The sequence below is a fragment of the Equus quagga genome, chromosome 12 (genome assembly GCF_021613505.1).
Source record: "Equus quagga isolate Etosha38 chromosome 12, UCLA_HA_Equagga_1.0, whole genome shotgun sequence".
In the NCBI taxonomy this organism is placed as follows: domain Eukaryota; kingdom Metazoa; phylum Chordata; class Mammalia; order Perissodactyla; family Equidae; genus Equus; species Equus quagga.
Window position 1 is genome coordinate 21,101,932 of NC_060278.1, and position 19,055 is coordinate 21,120,986.

The 19,055-nt window shown below is 41.7% G+C and overlaps 3 protein-coding genes across 5 annotated transcripts in view; 1 reads left to right on the plus strand and 2 right to left on the minus strand.

Moving 5' to 3' along the window:
* CDC123 (cell division cycle 123) overlaps positions 1 to 9,184 on the minus strand; it is a 55,780-nt gene extending 46,596 nt beyond the window's left edge. Inside the window, exons 1-2 of one of the 2 annotated variants that reach the window (XM_046680012.1) lie at positions 8,961 to 9,184; positions 4,588 to 4,659 (exon numbers count right to left, since the gene is read on the minus strand). In XM_046680012.1, coding sequence (XP_046535968.1) covers positions 4,588 to 4,659; positions 8,961 to 9,034 — 146 coding nt within the window. In that variant the 5' untranslated portion in view covers positions 9,035 to 9,184. The remainder of the gene's footprint in view (positions 1 to 4,587; positions 4,660 to 8,960) is intronic. The other variant, XM_046680013.1, reaches the window with a different exon arrangement.
* A 209-nt stretch (positions 9,185 to 9,393) lies between these two features.
* Positions 9,394 to 19,055, plus strand: part of NUDT5 (nudix hydrolase 5) — a 25,210-nt gene continuing 15,548 nt past the window's right edge. Inside the window, exon 1 of one of the 2 annotated variants that reach the window (XM_046680014.1) lies at positions 9,394 to 9,548. The gene's annotated coding sequence lies outside the window, so the exon portion shown is untranslated. Of the gene's footprint in view, positions 9,553 to 19,055 lie in introns of both variants that reach the window. The other variant, XM_046680015.1, reaches the window with a different exon arrangement.
* The window catches only part of SEC61A2 (SEC61 translocon subunit alpha 2), a 45,609-nt gene continuing 41,710 nt past the window's right edge, over positions 15,157 to 19,055 (minus strand). The window contains exon 12 of the mRNA XM_046680004.1: positions 15,157 to 16,268. Coding sequence (XP_046535960.1) covers positions 16,244 to 16,268 — 25 coding nt within the window. The 3' untranslated portion in view covers positions 15,157 to 16,243. The remainder of the gene's footprint in view (positions 16,269 to 19,055) is intronic.

The window sequence follows — 19,055 nt, forward strand, 5'->3', positions numbered from 1 at the left end:
ATTCAGCCATAAAAAACGACAAAGTCGTCCCATCACAACAACATGGATAGACCTTGAGAGTATTATGTTGAGTGAAATAAGCCAGACAGAGAAAGACGAACTCTGTATGACTCCACTCATAGGTGGTAGTTAACATATGGACAAAGAGAAGTGATCGGTGGTTGCCGGGGAACGGGGGGTGGGGGGAGGGCACTAGGGGTGAAGTGGTGTACCTACAACATCACTAATAATGATGTACAACTGTAATTTCACAAGGACGTTAACTTTTATAACCTTAATAATAATAAAAAAAAAAAAAGACGAGAAAATGCGCCAAAATTTGAATAGTATTTGCTTTTCAGTAGTGGAATCATGAGCGATTTTTTTCTGCTTCTTTATTCTTTTCTCTAGCTTTCAAGTTTACCACCATGAGCAAGTATTACTTTTATAATAAAAAAAGAAGGGGGCATATTTCACAAATGATAGAATTTCTAAGCATTCATGCTGCTCCCCTCATCCCCCAACCTTTCAGAATTTATCTTACCAGACAAAAGCAAGAAATACATAGTCCCATAGTCTATGCTAAGGAAAGATGTCTAACTGACACATCTCAACATCTACAAATAACCAGCAGTACTTCACTACTGGCCTACTCACAATAAAAAGAGTAGTCACTAAGTCTAGCTCATTAACTCCACTGTATTTATTTGTAACTATAACACTATATCCTTTGATACAGGGATACATTTTATACAAAGGAGTTAAAATGTCCATATATTAATAGATGTAGTTATAGTGTTCTATAAATAGTATCTCTTTTTTTTTTCAAAGATTGGCACCTGGGCTAACAACTGTTGACAATCTTTTTTTTTTTTTCCTGCTTTATCTCCCCCAACCCCCCTGTACACAGTTGTATATCTCAGCTGCATGCCTTCTAGTTGTGGGATATGGGATGCCACCTCAACGTGGCCTGACGAGCGGTGCCATGTCTGCACCCAGGATCCGAACCCTGGGCCACCACAGCGGAGCGCGCGAACTTAACCACTCGGCCACGGAGCCAGCCCCTATAAATAATATCTTAAATACACATATACACACGCACACACACACACACACACACACACAGGCATTCAATTAACTGTTACTATCTGAACTCAAGGAGGCAAAAAGATTAGGACAGCAAGGCATACACTGAGAGGAATACACACCCAACCCCACACACAAAACACAAACACTGAGCTTTAAAAAGACCTGTCCGAAGAAAGCTACTCAGTAATAAAATGTAACAACATCGACGAATCTCAAAAGCATTATGTTGAGTTAAAGAAGCCAGACACAAACGAATACATAATATACAATTCCACTTACATGAAGTTCTAGAACTGACAAAACTAAGCTATGGAGAGGGCAATCAGACCAGTGTTTGCCTGGGGTTGGGCAGGGAGAGGTATCAACCAAAAAGGGACATGAGGGGCTTCTCTGGGGAGTGGAAATGGTCAGTATTTTCAACGGACTGGTGGTGAAATAGGTGTATATATTTATCAAAATTCATCAGATTGTACACTTAAGATGTGTGCATTTTATTGTAAATATACCTCATTTAAATCCTACCTATAATTTTCACAAATTCATTCACTGCTCCCCGTCCAGTGTCACCCTCTTAGTTCAAGCCATTGTCAGTTCTCACTTGGTCCAATGCAATATCCTCCTAGCTGGTCTTCCATTTCCCCACGGTTACTAGTCATTATTCAAACACTGAAAACTGCTCAAGTCCCTCTCTTGCTACCTGCCTACTGACCCTTTAATACCTAGAACAAATTCTAGGGTCCTTACAGGACTCCCCACACATCCTGAACCTCACCCCTAACCACGTCCCCATGTCACTAACTGACTCTCGCACCACTCAGGCCCTCCATGCTCCAGCCACACGATCCTCTCTTAGTTTCTTGCATGTCAAGATCTGGCATGCCTCAGAGCCCTCCTTAATGCTGTTCTCTCAGCCTGGAAGATGCTTCCCTCCAACCTTCAAGTGACTACCTTCCACCCAAACTTCAGATCTCAAAAGCTCCTAAGTGACTTCTTCAGGGTATTCTCTGCCCTCCCTGTGATCTTCAGTCCCATTCCACCCCCAGTAATTTGATGCGGTCTCCTCCCCATTTCTTTTGTAGCACTGACCACAATTTTGACTTACATGTTTCCTGGTGTGCCTAAGATTAATGACCATCACCAGGGCAGTCAGCACTTCTTAAGAGCATACAATATACTAGGCATTGGGCTAAACATTTTACACATTATCTCTTTTTGCTACAACTCCATGCGGTAAGTTCTATGACAGCAGTCACCCCATTCACAGACAAGGAAACTGAGGTGCAGAAAGCTAAAAATTAGCAAAGGTGTGATTTACCCTAGGCAACGTGACTGAAGGACCAGCACTCTGCTATGCTGACTCCCACAAAATATGAAGCTGAACTGTCAACACTAAAAGATCTCCCTATCTGCTCGTGCATTACTGCAGAGCAGAGTGAAATACTGGGTGCCGGACAGCACTGGTTAACTGTATTTAATGGTGCATGCCTGCGCCAGAAGCTCATGCAAACATCTGGCCAACGAGAAACAACAGAAGCTCTTCCACAGTCTTAGAGGAGCGAAATCTACCCAGAACTTTCTAACGTTAGGAGTCATTTTCTTTATAGTCCTGCTTATGTAAGTTTTTATTGTATATTCTATTTTTGAGAATAATAAAACTATGTGTATAAATATCCCAAAGTTGAGACTTCCCTAACTATTCTATTGTTTCCTTATCCTGCTATTATTCCAAGTTAATGAGGCTCTGAATTAACAATTTTTAGGTTATTAGGAGGCTGAGAATACCCCAAACAGAAATATAACCCAGAAAGCTACACAGAAGATCCATCAGACCAAAAAAAAGGCGGGGGGTGGGGGTAAATTAGTGTTTTTGAAAACACAGGCAATTTTAATTCTATTTCTAAGTTCATTCATCTAACAAATGTTTATCAAGCACCTCATATATCAGGCACTGTTCCAAGAGCTGGGAACAAAACTGTCCAGTCCCTGTTCTCATGAAGGCTGTATTCTTTATTTTTTTAATTTGTTTTCAAATCATTTTCCACTTTACTTTTTCTTGAGGATCATTTAGCCCTGAGCTAACATCTGCCGCCAATCCTCCTCTTTTTGCTGAGGAAGATTGGCCCTGAGCTAACATCTGTGCCCATCTTCCTGTATTTTATATGTGGGACGTCTGCCACAGCATGGCTTGACAAGTGGTGCATAGATCCATGCCTGGGCCAAACCGGGGAACCCCAGGCCGCTGAAGCAGAGCATGTGAACTTAACCACTACACCACCAAGCCAGCCCTGAAGCCTGTATTCTAATAAAATAATTAAGGGAATTATGTCAGACGGAAGCAAGTATTATGCAGAAAAATAAAGTGAAGTAAGGAGTTAAAGAGCGATGTACCAAAATGTGGTGTATACACACAGTGGAATATTACTCAGTCTTAAAAATGAAGGAAATGCTGACACGGGCTACAACCGGATGAACCTTGAGGACACTGTGCTAAGTGAAACAGGCCAGTCACAAAAGGACAAAGACTGTATGATTCCACTTACATGAGGTATTTAGAGTAGTCAAACTCATAGGCACAGAGAGTAGAAGGGTGGGTGCCAGGGACTGGTGGGAGGGGAATGCAGACAGTGTTTAACGCGGACAGAGTTTCAGTTTTACAAGATGAAAAGGGTTCTGGAGATGGATGTGGGGATGGTGGCACAGCAATGTGAATGTGCTTAACACCACTGAACGGGAAAGAGCTAAGACGGTAGATGTTATGTTATGTACTCTACCACAATAAAACAAAACTGTTTCTAATAATTCCAATGGGAAATTATTTCCAACCTAGCTCTCTATAAAAAAGAGTGATATATCAGCAAGGGTTACTATTCGGCTATTTTAGAAAGGAAGGTGAGGAATGAATACTTAGGTAACATGACTTCTGAGCAGAGACATGAATGAAAAAAAGGAATTTCATTAAATTCTATGATTCTTCAACTTTTTCACATTTGCGCTAAAATGACTGAAGTCTGGTAACTTACTCCCTTTACAAAGAGCGGAACTCCATGAACAGGAAAGTGAAGGTGGGGCTGTGGTGGGTTAACTATGGGGAACAAAATGTCAAGGAATTAAATGCTACACCCTGGTAAAGCTTTCTGTTTGCAGAGGACAATGAATTTTTCATCTTAAAAACTGAAGGAGCTCAAAGGGTCATAACCTGCCCTCTTCCCCCTTTTTCCCAATCCCTCCCCATCTCCAGAAGGAAGAGTTACTACCATATCCATTTTCTAAAAGTAGAAATGAAAGAAAGTACTCAATTTCACAACTAGTAACTATTAGAGAAGGAAGTATTCAATTTTGAAAATCTTATTAATTGACAAGGATTAGGGACAAAGATCAGCACATAATTTTGGCTAGGGAAAAAAGGAGAGAATGGTGCCAAAGCTCAGGTATTTATTTTACATGATAATTGTTGAGATTTGATCATTATGACATTTCCCTACGGTAAAGTTGAAAGAATTTTTTTCTGATATACTTTACCTTCCTGAAACCACCAGAGTTCCATCATCGAGTAAATAATCCTTCACATTCTGAGGAAGTGGAAGAATGACACTGAAAAAAAAAAAAATGCACATACCAAAAAGTACAAATACCAAAAAGGGCATCATTTTAAAAGACGAACCATAAGCAGAGAGAAAAGAATTCCAAATTCAATTAATTTTTGAATTACTTGTACCCTTAATTTTAATATGAAGTGGGAAATGTTAACAATGTACATGTGATAGCAGCAGACTAGAAACTAGAATAATACGAATAAACATTGCAGTAAATTAAACTAGGTTCATGAAATTACCACAATTGTCTTGTGGTAAAAAAAGAAAACAAAACCCAGCCAAATCCAAAGAAACAGACTGAAATCACAGTACAAAAGCAACAAGCTTAAAAGAATTCTGAGTACAATGATTATGTGCCTTTAAGAAATTAGACACCAGCAGATATTTGCAGCAACACAGGGGATGCGGCAAAGGAACCAGATTGAGAGCACCTGACCACCTTCTACGAGAGCAGGAGACTGACCATCTGGAAACCATTCTTTGGTTTGCAAAGAGCACGTAAGGCTAAGAATTCACGATACTTGGGATCTGCTTTGGTGGCGTTCTCTTCAACTGATCACCAGAACAATAAAGCTGCTTAACTGGACATGCTTTAATTTGTTTCAGATAATCATAATTAAGAGATGGCAAAGCTGTACCTGAAGTCACTTAAAAAACTCAGGAGACAATTTGTTTTTAAACAAATCATCAAAAAATCCTGCCACAGACACCTAAAACGCTATTATCTTGATCTTGAAGCATACATTTTTTTAAACAGGAAAAACATTATGGCCTACTTTCAGAGACTCCATAGAACATTATCAACTTGTAATAGTCTTCATTTATTTATTGAATACGTTTTTTGGCACATTACAAACAGTTTTGGGGCATTATAAGAGAAGATTATTCATGGGCTACTTCAGTTTTAAAAATAAATATCTGATTTATCAAAGTTACAATTTAACATTCAAAAGCCTAGTTCTTCTTCCAGCTTTTAAGTTCAACTTCCAAATCGTATTACTCTATTTGTAAATCTGCTAAATTGTAACCAATTTCAAGTGAGCCTTTGAAACTTAACAGTTGCTTTAAAAATTTTAACTCTATTCTAAAAATACTCTATTCAATTTTCTTTTTAAATATGTCAATTGTCTAATTACAAATAAGCCATCCCAAGTATTTACCTCTTATGAAGACAGCAAATTAAACTAACATAGTGAATCTAAGGTTATTGCAAACATTCTAATAATCTAAAGACTTGAAAAATTTTCTTATACATTTTAACGTATCACAATTCTAAACCAATTACACAATTTAAATGGGAACCACAAGGCTAATCTGTTAGACATATGCTAATTGCCCTCAAAATGGCAAATTCTTAAAGATATTAAATAAACTTAGCAGAAAAAAAAGTACAACTCAAGTTTGAATTATTTTTATCACCTCTATATTTAATTCTAGTTCTTCCTGGGGTTAAAGACACTTACCCAACAATGTTATCCCAAGAGAATTGGAGATGACCCTTCTAAAAGAATTTTATTTCAAAGTCCACGTCCCTTGTTTTTTGAGTTACACTCTCAAACCTGAGTTGAATGTGGACTTTCCTTCCAGCTTGCATCATCCCTTGATTGGATTCAAACCATCTATTTACTGTTTGAATCCATTCTGAATTCTTTGCGTATTCCTCCTATTTGGAGGGTCCACAATTCTTACAGATATTAGACAACATCAAGTTAGATTCTGCATAGGGCTCAAGAGTCCCTGATTTCTCCAGTCACAGTTCTAAAGTCATCCTAATGACGTTATCTTGCATTATGTTATGTAAGTCAAGGAAGATACCAAGGTGATTCCATTAAAAACTCAAAGCCTATGAGAGGGACAGACACAAAAGAAAAAGAAGTCACAATACAATATGGTAAGTGCTGTATCAAGTGCCAACGTACCAAGTGCCACCAGAATTCGGAAGAAAAAGGAAACACGCCTGAAAGACTGAGGCCATAAACAAGTCATTGCCAGACAAACTTTACACAAAGCTCATGAGGCTGTCAGAGAAGAGGCTGAACCGGTCATGAAATCCACTATGCAGGTGAGAATCCAATAAGGCCTCGCTGACAGATGTTAAAGAATTAATGAGAAAGTACCTATCCCGTCAAGAGAGTATAATTCTAAACACACAGACATGTTACTCTAACTGGATTTTAGAGGTAAAAGGGTCTTTAAAAGATTATTTAATAGAACTTTCATGTTTGAGGAAAGAAACAGATTTAGAAAGATAAAGTGAATGGCCCAAAACATCTAGCTAATTATTTTTAAACCTGAGTCAAAGTTCTAGAGCTTCTCAGAAAATGAACTTGTATTCTTACCTGCATAATCATCTCTGAATCACAATTAATAAACACCAAGTCATAATGCTGAGTCAATAAGCAGAATATGGTCTCTCAGCACTGAAGCTGACAATGACAATGACAAAGCTAACACAGCTCCACTGGATTGGCCTGGGTTGTGGAGGGATATCCTGCCATATGATAGCTTTCAGTGATGTCACCGAAGACCTAAACAGACTGAAGAAATACCTTAAAGAAAGTACAGTTTCAGGCAATGCAGCTTAACTGTGGACTGTTCAGAAAATCCCACCTCTCGGTTTATTTTTCATTCTTAGCTGCATTTGAATGGTACACATTTGAAGTGAAAATTTGTTTTGCTTCAATGGAGCGCTGATTAAATCCAAAATGTCACAACATGCAGCATATTTGTGTGCATACTATACGCCAGAAACAGTGGCAAGCATTTTACATGCTTGATCTCATTTAATTCCCATGACAATCCTATTATTTTCTCAATTTTCCAGACGGGGCTTAGAGAGATTAAGTAATTTGCTCAAGATGCTGGTGGCACCAAAATTCAAAGCCAGACAGATGACCCTCCTCCAGAGACCAGTCCTTAACCGTTACACTTCACTGCCGAAGGCAAAGAAGGTACCTGCACAGAAAGCAAAGGCCAGATTTCAGTGAATGCAGTGTGCAGATGTCTGACAGCTTCACAAATATACCTGCTGCGACACCAACACAAAATAATTAACTGTAGCATCAGCTCGGACCCAAAGCATATTTCAATTACGCAAGGTAATAAAGGACTGGCATATCATATAGAAAGACAACTTCTAAGGTAGGAGGTGGTGTCCACTGCTGCTGTTGAAGCTCTTTCTTTTGTTTTGGTGTGACTTCAACCCTCTTCAAATACAAAGATTACCTTCCTTTGAGCTGCTCTAACCTCCACTCCACCACGGGTAACTGGAAGCAGAATCTACGTACGAATAACAGGATGGAAAAGAATTGTCTAATCTCCTTAGGCTCTTCCAAGCCCTTACGATTTCAAAACGGTTTCTCTCTCTGTATTCACACTCTCTGCGCCAAGAGGACAGACTGAAAGGAAGGCAGAGCTGACATCTAAGTAAGTGGTAATCGAGGCCTAAAGGGGGAGCCAGCAAAATACAGAAAGTCCTATCTACAGATATAAAGTAGTTTGATCCATGCCTCTTAGGGAGTAAAGGCCTATTCTTGTATCAGGCTCCAGACATTACGACTGCTTTTGAACATTTAGAGATATTCTCCGAGCTAGCCTACATTACCTTGAATGACCAGGTGAAGGATGACACAGTTAATCCTCTGCTTGCCCTGCAAACCGGGGATGGATTCCCAGTTGTAAGCCAGAGAACTAGAAAACAAATACTGTTCCACCCCTTTTCCAGAAGGCTTCGTCTCACAGCACATTACCGTCCCTCACAATATCTAACTACACTTTACTGATGCTTTCCACATACACTAGGACACTGGAGCCTCACAATAGAATGTGAGATAGGGTCTGCATCGCTGTTCTCATTTTACAGCGACTGAAAGGAATTGAGTCCCTGCCCCCCCCCCCCCCCCCCCCCCCCCCAAGGCGGGTTAATCAGCGGCAAAGCGCAGATTCTACCCAGTTCTCCGGATCGCCTCCCCTGTCTAGTAACCCTAAAGGCAGTGATGGTGAGCTCCCAACCCTAAACCAACCTACTCCACGACTCACCCCACCTGACCTTCACCAACCCACGACCTGCCCTTCCACCTCCCCGAGCACGCTCCCTGACACGCAACAGGACGCAGGCCAAACACGGATAGATTTCATTCATCTCGGCACCTGCGATGCCACCAGGAAGTCGACATCTCCGCGCTGGCACTCCCACCCACTCGTTCTAAGGCCTACATTTTTTTTGATGGAGACAAGATTCACCCCAAATGTCGCAGTTCCCTTTAGCCTCTCGCCCCGGCGTCACCCCTCCCCTCTTACCTCTTGATGGTAAGGCTTCGGAACAGTGGGTACCACGCGGAGAACTGACAGTGCAGCACATGCTCTTTCTTCATCCTCCAGCTGCCGCCGCCGCCTCGCCCGCTCCTGCCAGCACCCTCCCGGAACCCTGGGCTGACGTCCCGGAAGTGCCCGCCGAGCTATTTTGGCTAAGGACGCTTCCGGTCCATAAAGCAAGGAGGAAGTAGCAGAAAAGGGAGCGACGAAGGAGAATCGCCGGGCGTACTTTTAGTATACACTCCTACACGCACAGACACACACACACACAGAGTTCTGATCCCGGAAGAGAAATTCCGGAAGTGTCGAAAGGAGATTTTTAAGAAGGGCTCGGCTCCTCTTTCTCACCTACACGCGCACTGCCCCGGAAGATAATCTTCTAAGGCTAGGTCAGCTGCGGGGGCTCTACGGGTGCCGGGAGGGGACAAACTCACCTCCTCTCGGCACCGCGAGGCGCGGCTGTCCCTCCAGCAGTGGCCCCGACATCTCCTGAGACTGCTGCCCCGGACTCGTGCTTCCTCCTTTCGTCCCCCTTCCCAAAGGAGTACCCTTCCCTTCACCCCACACCTTGCAGTAGGTAACTGGGCGCGGGCCAGTCACGTGCAGGGGCTCTTTGGGGCAGAGGGAGGGAGCGCATCTGGAGCGTACGGGCAGCCGCGCGCGCGTCTCCCCGTGTGCGGACTGGGCTCGCGTCCCGGGCGGCGAGGGGCGCCCGCGGCGGAGGCGCGGAGAGGGGGACAAGTTCAGAGGACAGCCAGGGACCGGGGTGGAAGCGCCTGGGCTGCTCGGAGTCGAGAAAGCAGAAAGCCCCACAGTCCAATGTTCATTTGAGTGCAGTAGTTAAGGCATCTGCCAAGCGGGGAGTGGCCCCTCTTCGGTCGTGGGGGAATGTTATGGGGGATAGGGGAAGAATCCTGTGTGTATGATCCCGGGGAGGTCGACTTTGGAGGTAGAAGAGGTCAATTTGGGACCACAGAGGAAAGGGGAAAGCGTCAAGTTCATTTATTCCAGCCCCGCCAAAGTAGCAGCCTGGAAAAAAACCCAGCCAGATTTTATCAGTATCCCTGCTCTGCTGGAATCAGCAGACTGTAAGCATTCTAGTCGAACTTGTAATATTATTTTTCCTTCCGCTTCTCCCCTCCCCATCACCCTATCGTCTATTTTCCCTGTTCCTTTCCTAATGACGTATCAGATGGCGATCAGAAAATAGAATATTACGAAAGTTCACTTTTGTTTGTTTCTTTAAAAGAGTAAGAGAGAGAAATGACTAGCTGCGGAGAAACGCCGCTTAAACTTGCTGCTTACAATTACATGCCTTAGGGCTTGTCCCAGACGTCTATCCTAAGGGTGCACGTTTGAGCTGCCTCCTTAAAACTGCACGCCCTCACTGGTCCATCTGAGCATTTTTAAGTTAGAAAGAGGTGAGAACCCCACCGACTCCTGGCCTGTTTAGAAAGGTATTCATTAGGTTAATTACAGGATCCTCTGCGTGTTTGGAGCTAGAAACTAGCCCCCCCCCCCCCCCCCCCCACCACCACCACGGGAATATGCATTGTTTCATGTTTTGTTTTTCTCAAAAATGTTACTGGCTAAGTGGTTTAGTTAGCATTGCTTTTAAAGATACATTTTCAAAGCAGAGGTAAATAGATTATAATGTTGCAATATATGTTGGGGGAAGGGCGGCCGTAGTGGTTCTTAAGTACTTCTGAGATCCAGGATTACGCAATCCTTTCTGTTTTGAGAGGAAAAAGCAACAATATTCCACACATGCTGGGAAAATGGTGCCAGACAGATCTCAGAGAGACCTAATGCGGATGGAGCGGTCACTAAAATATTTGGATTTGACCTGGAAATAAACAAGTTGCAGGTGAAGGAGATGTTAGCACAGATCAAGGTGAATTTGTGTTAGGTACTTTCTGTTAAGAATTGATAGATATATAGGAGGAAGTCAAAAGGGGAACAGAGTCAGAGAAGCAGCTAAGTTTGTAAATATAGACGCTACAGAGAAGGAATTTGATAGATGTCTTTTATTAATCAGGCTGTTTTACTTTAGAAGTGTGTTCGGTGACTTTTGAGTACTACTCACAGTTGCTTTTAAGTAACTTGTTACACATTTAACCAGCATCAAATATACCGACATTCCAAACAGATGCTCCTGCATTTTGAATGTATACAGCTAAATTTGCTTTCACTATTTTTTAGCCACCTTGTTTATATTCATCAAGTTGCTTCAATAAAACCTTTACAACAATGGAAATAGTTGCTTTTTCTCGTGGATGCCGAAAAATATCAGTAACCAAGTGACTGTGGGGGAGGCGTTTATTGTGCAATTCCAAATTAAAGAGTGAAAAACATTTCCTTCTCTGAATCCATGACTAATCCTTCTAGATGATATTTCCAACTCCCCACTGGTTTTCTCCACTTGGCTATCTTGCCAACATCTCAGATTCCATGTGTCCAGATCAAATTTGAAAGCTGCACCACCCTTTCTCTTTCTGATGTCCCAAGGTCCTTTAAGATCCTCTCCTTCTTGGAACTACCTTTGGAAAACCCTTCGAGGTTGTTTTAGGAAAAGTAATAAAGTGTCATTTGCAAAGAATTAAATCTGTTTCCTTGACACTGCCACCACCCAGTCCAAATTTATGTTATCTCGTGCCTGGGCTATTACAGGAGATTCTTTAGTGGCCTCATTACTGTGCTGCTGTAACCAATTAACCTTCCCAAGGATAATTACAGTCAGTTCACTCTTGCTCAACCAAAACTAAATGTAATGGTTATAAATCACCGAGCAGCAGAATTTCAGTAAAATGTTGGTTCCCTCCCTGCCCACCCAACCCCCACATCTGCCAGAAAAGAAAACTTTCCGTGGCTTTCCATCATTATTAAATTAAGGACAGGAAGTCTTCATTATCTGAGGGTAATTGTCAGCAAAGAAAAGTTCACCTAGAGTGAATCCATTTGATGTGGATACCAAAAGTTTAGCGTAAATGGTGCAAAAGGACTGATCAAAATATTTTTAAAAAAACTAAATTTTTAAAAGTTTTATGAATATAACCAAGATTATGGAATATATACTGATTCTTTTTGTGATAAATCAAGTGGCTTTTCTGTGTAATTGTTCTGAAAGAAGGTAGGACGACATCTTAGACATGCTTCAGCCTTTAAGGCTTGACTTGAACAACACAATCCTAAAGTCATTTTCGCAAAAATTGATCCTCTCCAACATCTTTCAGAGGGCCCTGTTGATTTCTCTGTCCGATTATTAAACTTCCAGGTGCCCGACTGTCATTTGTCAATCAGAAGCTTTGCTTGTGATTTGCGTTCCTCCAGCTTCTTTGTGGTTGAGTATAGAGGGTGTTTACAGTACTCAACTTTGATCTGGGAGAGACTAGCCAGTGTACAATTTCTTGTGATTTTTGCAACCTCAGCAAACTGCGGGGATTCTGGTCTGGTAATAAGTGGATAAGGAGGAGCCTGAGCACAAACTCTACAGCCTGGCGTTTGAGAGTCTCAGTGTAACTTCTTGACTCTTAACTCCCATTGAACTTTAATCCAGCTGTTGTTAGTAATACGAAAATACCCAAATTTATGAAAAAGTTATCACTTATCTTCCTCCGTTCAGTGGAGAAGTGCTAACCCCGAGAGGAGCTTACATAGCAACAGGAGTTGGTGGCGTGCCAGTTAGAGCGGATGGGTGGGGGGGTTTTTTGCCTGCAAATTTGGGGAAAGGCGCAGGCATCTGATGGAATCTGTGTAAGTCCTTGGAAATGTGTTTGCAGGCTTTAACATCATCCGTTATATGTGGGGTTTGCTTTGGGATTGTTTTTGGAGGGGGTGGGAAGGGTTGAAAACCACAGGGCTTGCCAAACTTTCCTGCAACTTCTCACCTTTCCCCAGGTTGGTGTCTCTGCTTTCGTTGACGTGATTCCTTCTACTTGGAATGCTTTCCTCGCCGCCTTGGTTTTTAAATTGTATCTTAATATCCAACTCCCTTTTTTAGTATTAGCCACTTAAAAGCCTTTACTATTTTCCCCACCACCCAAGTGGACGTGATTTGTCCCTCATTTAAAACACCCCTGGTATTGGACTATCTCTATGGCAGGCATGTGCCTGTCTAGTTATTTTCGTGCTAAACGGTAAGGTCCCCAAGGGCAGGGATAATGGTCAGTTTGCACGGAGTGTGTGGTCAAACTTTTGGACTGCCTGTGCTCACAAAGCCAGTCAGGGACTCCCGCCTGCCGCTGTACAGGGATTCTAAGAATCCCGTACATTTTCCCTCAGCAGAGTTTTTGCACCCTGGATAAATCATACATCTGACACATCATAGACCGTCAGTGTTCAAACCAAACTAAGTTAAAAGGGATAACGTGAATTAACACAGCAGAACACTCAACATTACGTGCATAGGGTTTTTCTAAGTGTACACATATTCGCAGCAAAATGTAGATGACCTTAAATTCTAGCTGATGAAGTGGATAAAATTCAAATTAAACTTTGAAATCTCGAAATAGCCTTGAGGACACTTAGGAAAGCTCTGCCACAGTAGTGGGGACAGGAGTGTGCAGCCTGGAGTGGAAACCTCATTGCACTGTAAGTAAGGTGCAGCTCGGTACTTGTGGTGACCAGTCCCGCAAACGGCACCATTTAGCTTCTGTTTTTGAAACGATGCCAAAAATAATATTCTTTTGGGGCTGGCCACATGGCCCAGTGGTTAAGATTGGTGCGCTCCACTTTGGCAGCCCGGGTTCGGTTTCTGGGCATGGACCTAGACTGCTGTGTTAGCGGCCATGCTGTGCTTGTGGCCCACATACAAAAAAACAGAAAAAATTGGCATGGATGTTGGCTCAGGGCCAATCTTCCTCAAGAAAAAAGAGGAAGATTGGCAATAGATATTAGCTCAGGGCCAATCTTCCTCAGCAAAACACACACACACACACACACACATATATATTTATATATTCTTTTTCCATTTCAGTCGTATTTTTGAGGTGCTTCTGTAACCCTGAGCGTTTTGGGAATCACATAGTACAGAAGGTCCTTTTGATACACATCATCGCTCTTCACACACGTTGTTTGTTATTTACACTATCAATAGATTGCCAGGGAATACTGTGTCCCCTTGGGGCCGACTGCATGCCATGTTATTGCCCCAGAGAGGCCCAGCCCTGTGTGCCACTTTTTTTTCCTTTTTTTCTAATTTACGTCTGGAGCTAGTTTTTTGTTTCTCTAGCTCTCTAACATTCTAGCTTAAATATTTTTTAATACAATCTGTTTGGAACAACTGTTGATAGCTTAACATCAGCCAACTGAGGGTCGATCTTTTGATGACTGAGACTGTTTTGTAATTGAATCTAACTAACTTTATTAAATGAAGAGGAGTGGATGAGGAACCGTCCCTCAGAGTAATACTTTTTCACCATCAACAATCCCTCAAAAATCTGACGGAAGCTATGAAGATATAAACATAAGGGGACCTAGCAGATAACTTGATGCCTCGAGGTTTTAGATAAATCTGAAGGAACTAGTTGCCCGCTTCCCCAAAGATACTAACGTTGGGGTCGGAGGGACCTCTGCTCTTCTAAATTAGGTGTTCCTGACCATTTTTTCTAGACTTTCTGGGAATCCAGATTAAGAACCCTTTTCACAGAGAAAATTAGAGATTCTCTTTCTCCTTTCAGTGTCTTCTGGTGCTTAGACTTTGGAGGACTGCAGTGCCCTGCTTTTAAGAAGCGTGGGTGCAGAAAAGTTATTTGGGGTCAGAGTCACTTTTTAAAAGAAGGTAGAAATTAACTTAATGCAAGCATTCGGTACCATTCTGAGCAGATTATGTTGTACACTAAATGGGGTTGCCTGGTTGCCTAAAAGTTATTTTCTCTAACTGTTAGAATTAAAAGCGGGGAGGGGCTGGCCTAGCGGAGTGATTAAGTTCACATGCTTTGATTCAGTGGCCCAGGGTGTGCCGGTTCAGATCCTGGGCGTGGACCTATTCACTGCTCATCAAGCCATGCAGTGGCGGCGTCCGACCTAGAAGAACTAGAATGACTTACGACTAGGATATACAACTCTGTACCGGGGCTTTGGGGAGGGGGGAAAAAAAGAGGAAAATTGGCAACAGCTGTTAGCTCAGGGCCAATCATCCTTACCAAAAAAAAAAAAAAAGCACAAAGGAAATTTTCCTGCTCTTATGTAAACGTTATTAATAGAAGGGAATGGAAATCTAGAATGGAATCTAGAATAAAAATCTAGATCAAGTTCTTTTATCTGGGTGTAGAGCACAAAGGCAGAGGCAAGTAGCCAGCCTTTGATGTAACCAACCTGGGTCAGCATAGTGCTTTGATTGCCTATAATAATGTAAACTATTTGTCTAAAGTAAACCAGTGCCAGTTAAAAGTTTACCTAACAGATTGTCATCTGGGGCACTTTCGAAGGAATAGCCGCCTGTTTTCTTATGCTCTCTCTATATTGCCAATATGCTAAGTGACTGTCTCTGAATATCTAAATGTCCCCGTAGCTTACTCCTGTATTACTTTGCAGGCTCTGTTCACATGTCACCACATTAAAGAGGCCTCTCCCCATTGCTGCATATAGATCAGCACCCCCACCTTCTCCACTCGACTTATCCCTCTTAATCTTTCTCCAAAAAACGTAGAGTCACTGGACAGAAATTTTGTATATTGTCCCTCACTTTTTCTCCCTTTCTCTCCACCAGCAAGTAAGCTCCCCGAGGAAAGGGCCTTTGTCTGTTCTGTCCACTGCTGTAATCCTAGCACCAAGGACATTATCTCTCTTTCAGTGTCTGCCACAAGGTGCTGTAGCCTGAGATTCACAATCAATACATGGTTTTGACAAGTATTAACACAGGTTGTGCATAGCCATTCATGGTTTAAGTCAGTGTGAAGATGTACAGACATTTCTCTCATCCTCATTTAGTGGTTATTTTTATATCTTTAGCATATAGTTGTCTTTTCTTAGCCGAGGCCTCAAATTTTGCTTCTCTGCTCAAGTCCTTACTGGCAATTGAATTCCTAGGTTTGCCCACAAAATAACCTGCAAGCAGCACTGTTGACAACGTTTTAATGACACAACAGAAATACATGTAATTTTACAACAGAAATATGTGTGGAGCATCAGACGAAATATGCACCCAGGGGACAGCAAAATGCTTGCTTGGTACAGGAATGCAGAGCATTTCTAGCCTGTTGAGTCCAAAGCAGAATTCCTTGAATTTGTCTCCTGGGCGTTGTCACTCTGGACCCAAGGTGACTTCATCACCCAACTATCCTGAACATTTGCCTGTTGGGGATTTGAAGATTTGCAGAGATTTTTATTAATCGAGATGTAATTCACAGACCATAAAGTTCACCTTGTTAAATTATAAAATGCAGTTTTTTTAGTATAGTCACAAGATTGTGCCACTATCACCACTATTTAATTCCAGAACATTTTCATCAAAAAGAAACTGTATACCCATAAGCAGTTGCTCCATATTCCCTCTTTCCCCCAAGTGCCTTGGCAACCACTAATCTGCTTTCTGTCTCTATGGATTTGTCTATTCTGGATATTTCATATAAATGGAATCATGGAAACATTTGGCCCATGTGACTGGCTTCTTTCAATTAGCATAATGTTTTCAAAGTTCATCCATGTTGTAGCATGTGTCATTACTTCATTCCTTTTTATGGCTGAATAATATTCCATTGTATGGAATACCACATTTTATTTATCCATTCATCAATAGACAGACATTTAAGTTGTTTGCACTTTGGGGCTATTATGAATAATACTGCTGTGAACACTTGTGTACAAGTTTTTATGTGAGCATATGTTGCATTTCTCTTGGTTATATACCTAGAATGAATTTTGTAGGTCCACATGGAAACTCTGTGGTTAACCTTTTGAGGAACTGCCAGACTGTTTTCCAAAGTGGCTGCACCTTTTACATTCTTACCAGCAGTGTATGAGGGTCCCAATTTCCCACATCCTCCCCAACACTTTTTGTCATCTGTCTTTTATTATAATCATCGTGGTGGGGGTGAGGTGGTGTCTCCTTGTGGTGGTGATATGCCTTTCCTTGATGGCTAATGATGGAGGGCATATTTTCATGTGCTTACTGGCCATTTGTATATCTTTGAAGAAATGTGTATTCATCCTTTACTTATTTTTAATTAGGTTGTTTTTTAATTACTGTAAGAGGTTTTTTTACATATTTCAGATACAAGTCTCCTATCAGATGTACAACTTTTTTCCCATTCTGTGGGTTGTCGTTTTACTATCTTGATGGTATCCTTTGAAGCAGAGAAGTTTTTTATTTTAATGAAGTCTAATTTATCTATCTTTTCTTTTGTGCTTTAGGTGTCGTATCTGAGACCGTTGCCTAATCCAACATCATGAAGATTTACATTTATGTTTTCTTCTAAGCATTTTATAGTTTTAGCTCTTACATTTAGGACTTTGTTCCATTTTGAGTTGATTTTTATATGTGGTATCAGGGGTTCATTTTCATTCTTATGCATCTGTATATCTCGTCCCGCAGCAATTGGCTAAAGAGACTGTTCTTCCCCCACTGAATTGTCTTGGACTCTTGTTGAAAACCCGTTGCCCATAAATCTATGGGTTTAATTCCGGACTCTCAGTTCTATTCCATCAATCTACATATCTATCCTTATGCCAGTACCCACAGCATCTTGATTACTGTGGGTTTTATAGTAAGTTTGGAAATCAGCAAGTGTGAATCTTTTAACTTTGTGCGAAGATAATTTTGAAATTGAGTTTAACTAACTTAGTCACGCAAAGACAAGTAGACAAGAACTATTCTTCAGAACAAGCCTCAGCAGGCCCCAGACCTAATTCTTAGGAGCAGAATGGCTCTCTAGACTTATCCAGCCGGATTCACTTTATTCCTCTTGTCATTTACTCAGCAGTGCTTTTAGGGAGTTTTTCCAGCAGGGTAACTGTGAGTAATGTTGAAAGTTGCACAATGTAAAGAAAAATCTGGCGTTCAGGAGATAGTTTTGGAGATCATTTCATCCGAAGTGGGAGACATACAGGTTTGTAACCAGAGCAGTGGTGGTCAGGATAGGATCCCTTCAAGACATGTTAGAGGTACAATTTTTCGGACTTGTAGTGGGTAAGTTATGGTTGGTAAAGGAGAATAGGGATTGGAGATACTTATATTTCTAGCTTGGGGATGATGGGTAGATGCAGTTAGGGGACAGACTGTGATGGGCTGAGTAAAGATGCACGGCAGTATCATCCGCTCTTTCAGGAAGTCTGGCAAGCTTGGAGGAGAGAACAGGGTTATGAGAAGCTTGATTGTTTCTGTTTTGTTGGTTTTATTTTAGGATGGGCAAACTTGCTGTCTGAGGTAAAAATTGAAGATGTGACCAGTAGTTTAATTATCACTTTAGGTCCCAGAAGAAACAGAGAGCAGAGACCCTCTTTCCTGTCAGACAGTTGGTAAGAGAGTTGAAGCTTGATCGTCTGTAGTTAGCAAAAGTTAGGAGGTGGGGTCGCTTAGGGACCCGTGGAACTTAAGAGGAGTGAAGAGTCAGAATAGCCTCTAAGAAATGTACATAAAATAACACAGAAACGGAAAATAAGAACAAAAAAACGAGACAGAGGATCATTTTAGGAAGTCCGACAGCTAAATATTGTTTCCTGAAAGAGAACCAAGAAAATGGAGGGGAGGAAATTATCAGGGAAGTAACTCGAGAAAAGTTCCCCATCGAGAAGCACAATGTGAAGTTTCCAGATTGAAAGGACCCACTTGGGTACCCAGTACGACAACATCAGCGTGAAGACATGAATAACCACAAGTTTCCAGAGAAAGAAAAGAGATCACATAGAAAACGCCTCGAGAATCAGAATGGCTACGGATTTCTCAACAGCAGCACCAGAAGCAAGACCACTGAGCAATGCTCCAGATTTCAGATCGAAAATTATTTTCAGCCCATGATTCTATATGCAGCCAGACTATCAATATACTTTGAGGGCAGAAAAAAAGATGTTCAGACATTCAGGGTACAAAAATGAGGGAATAAGCCAAGAGAAAGGGAGTATTAGTACAGAACAGGTGGGGCG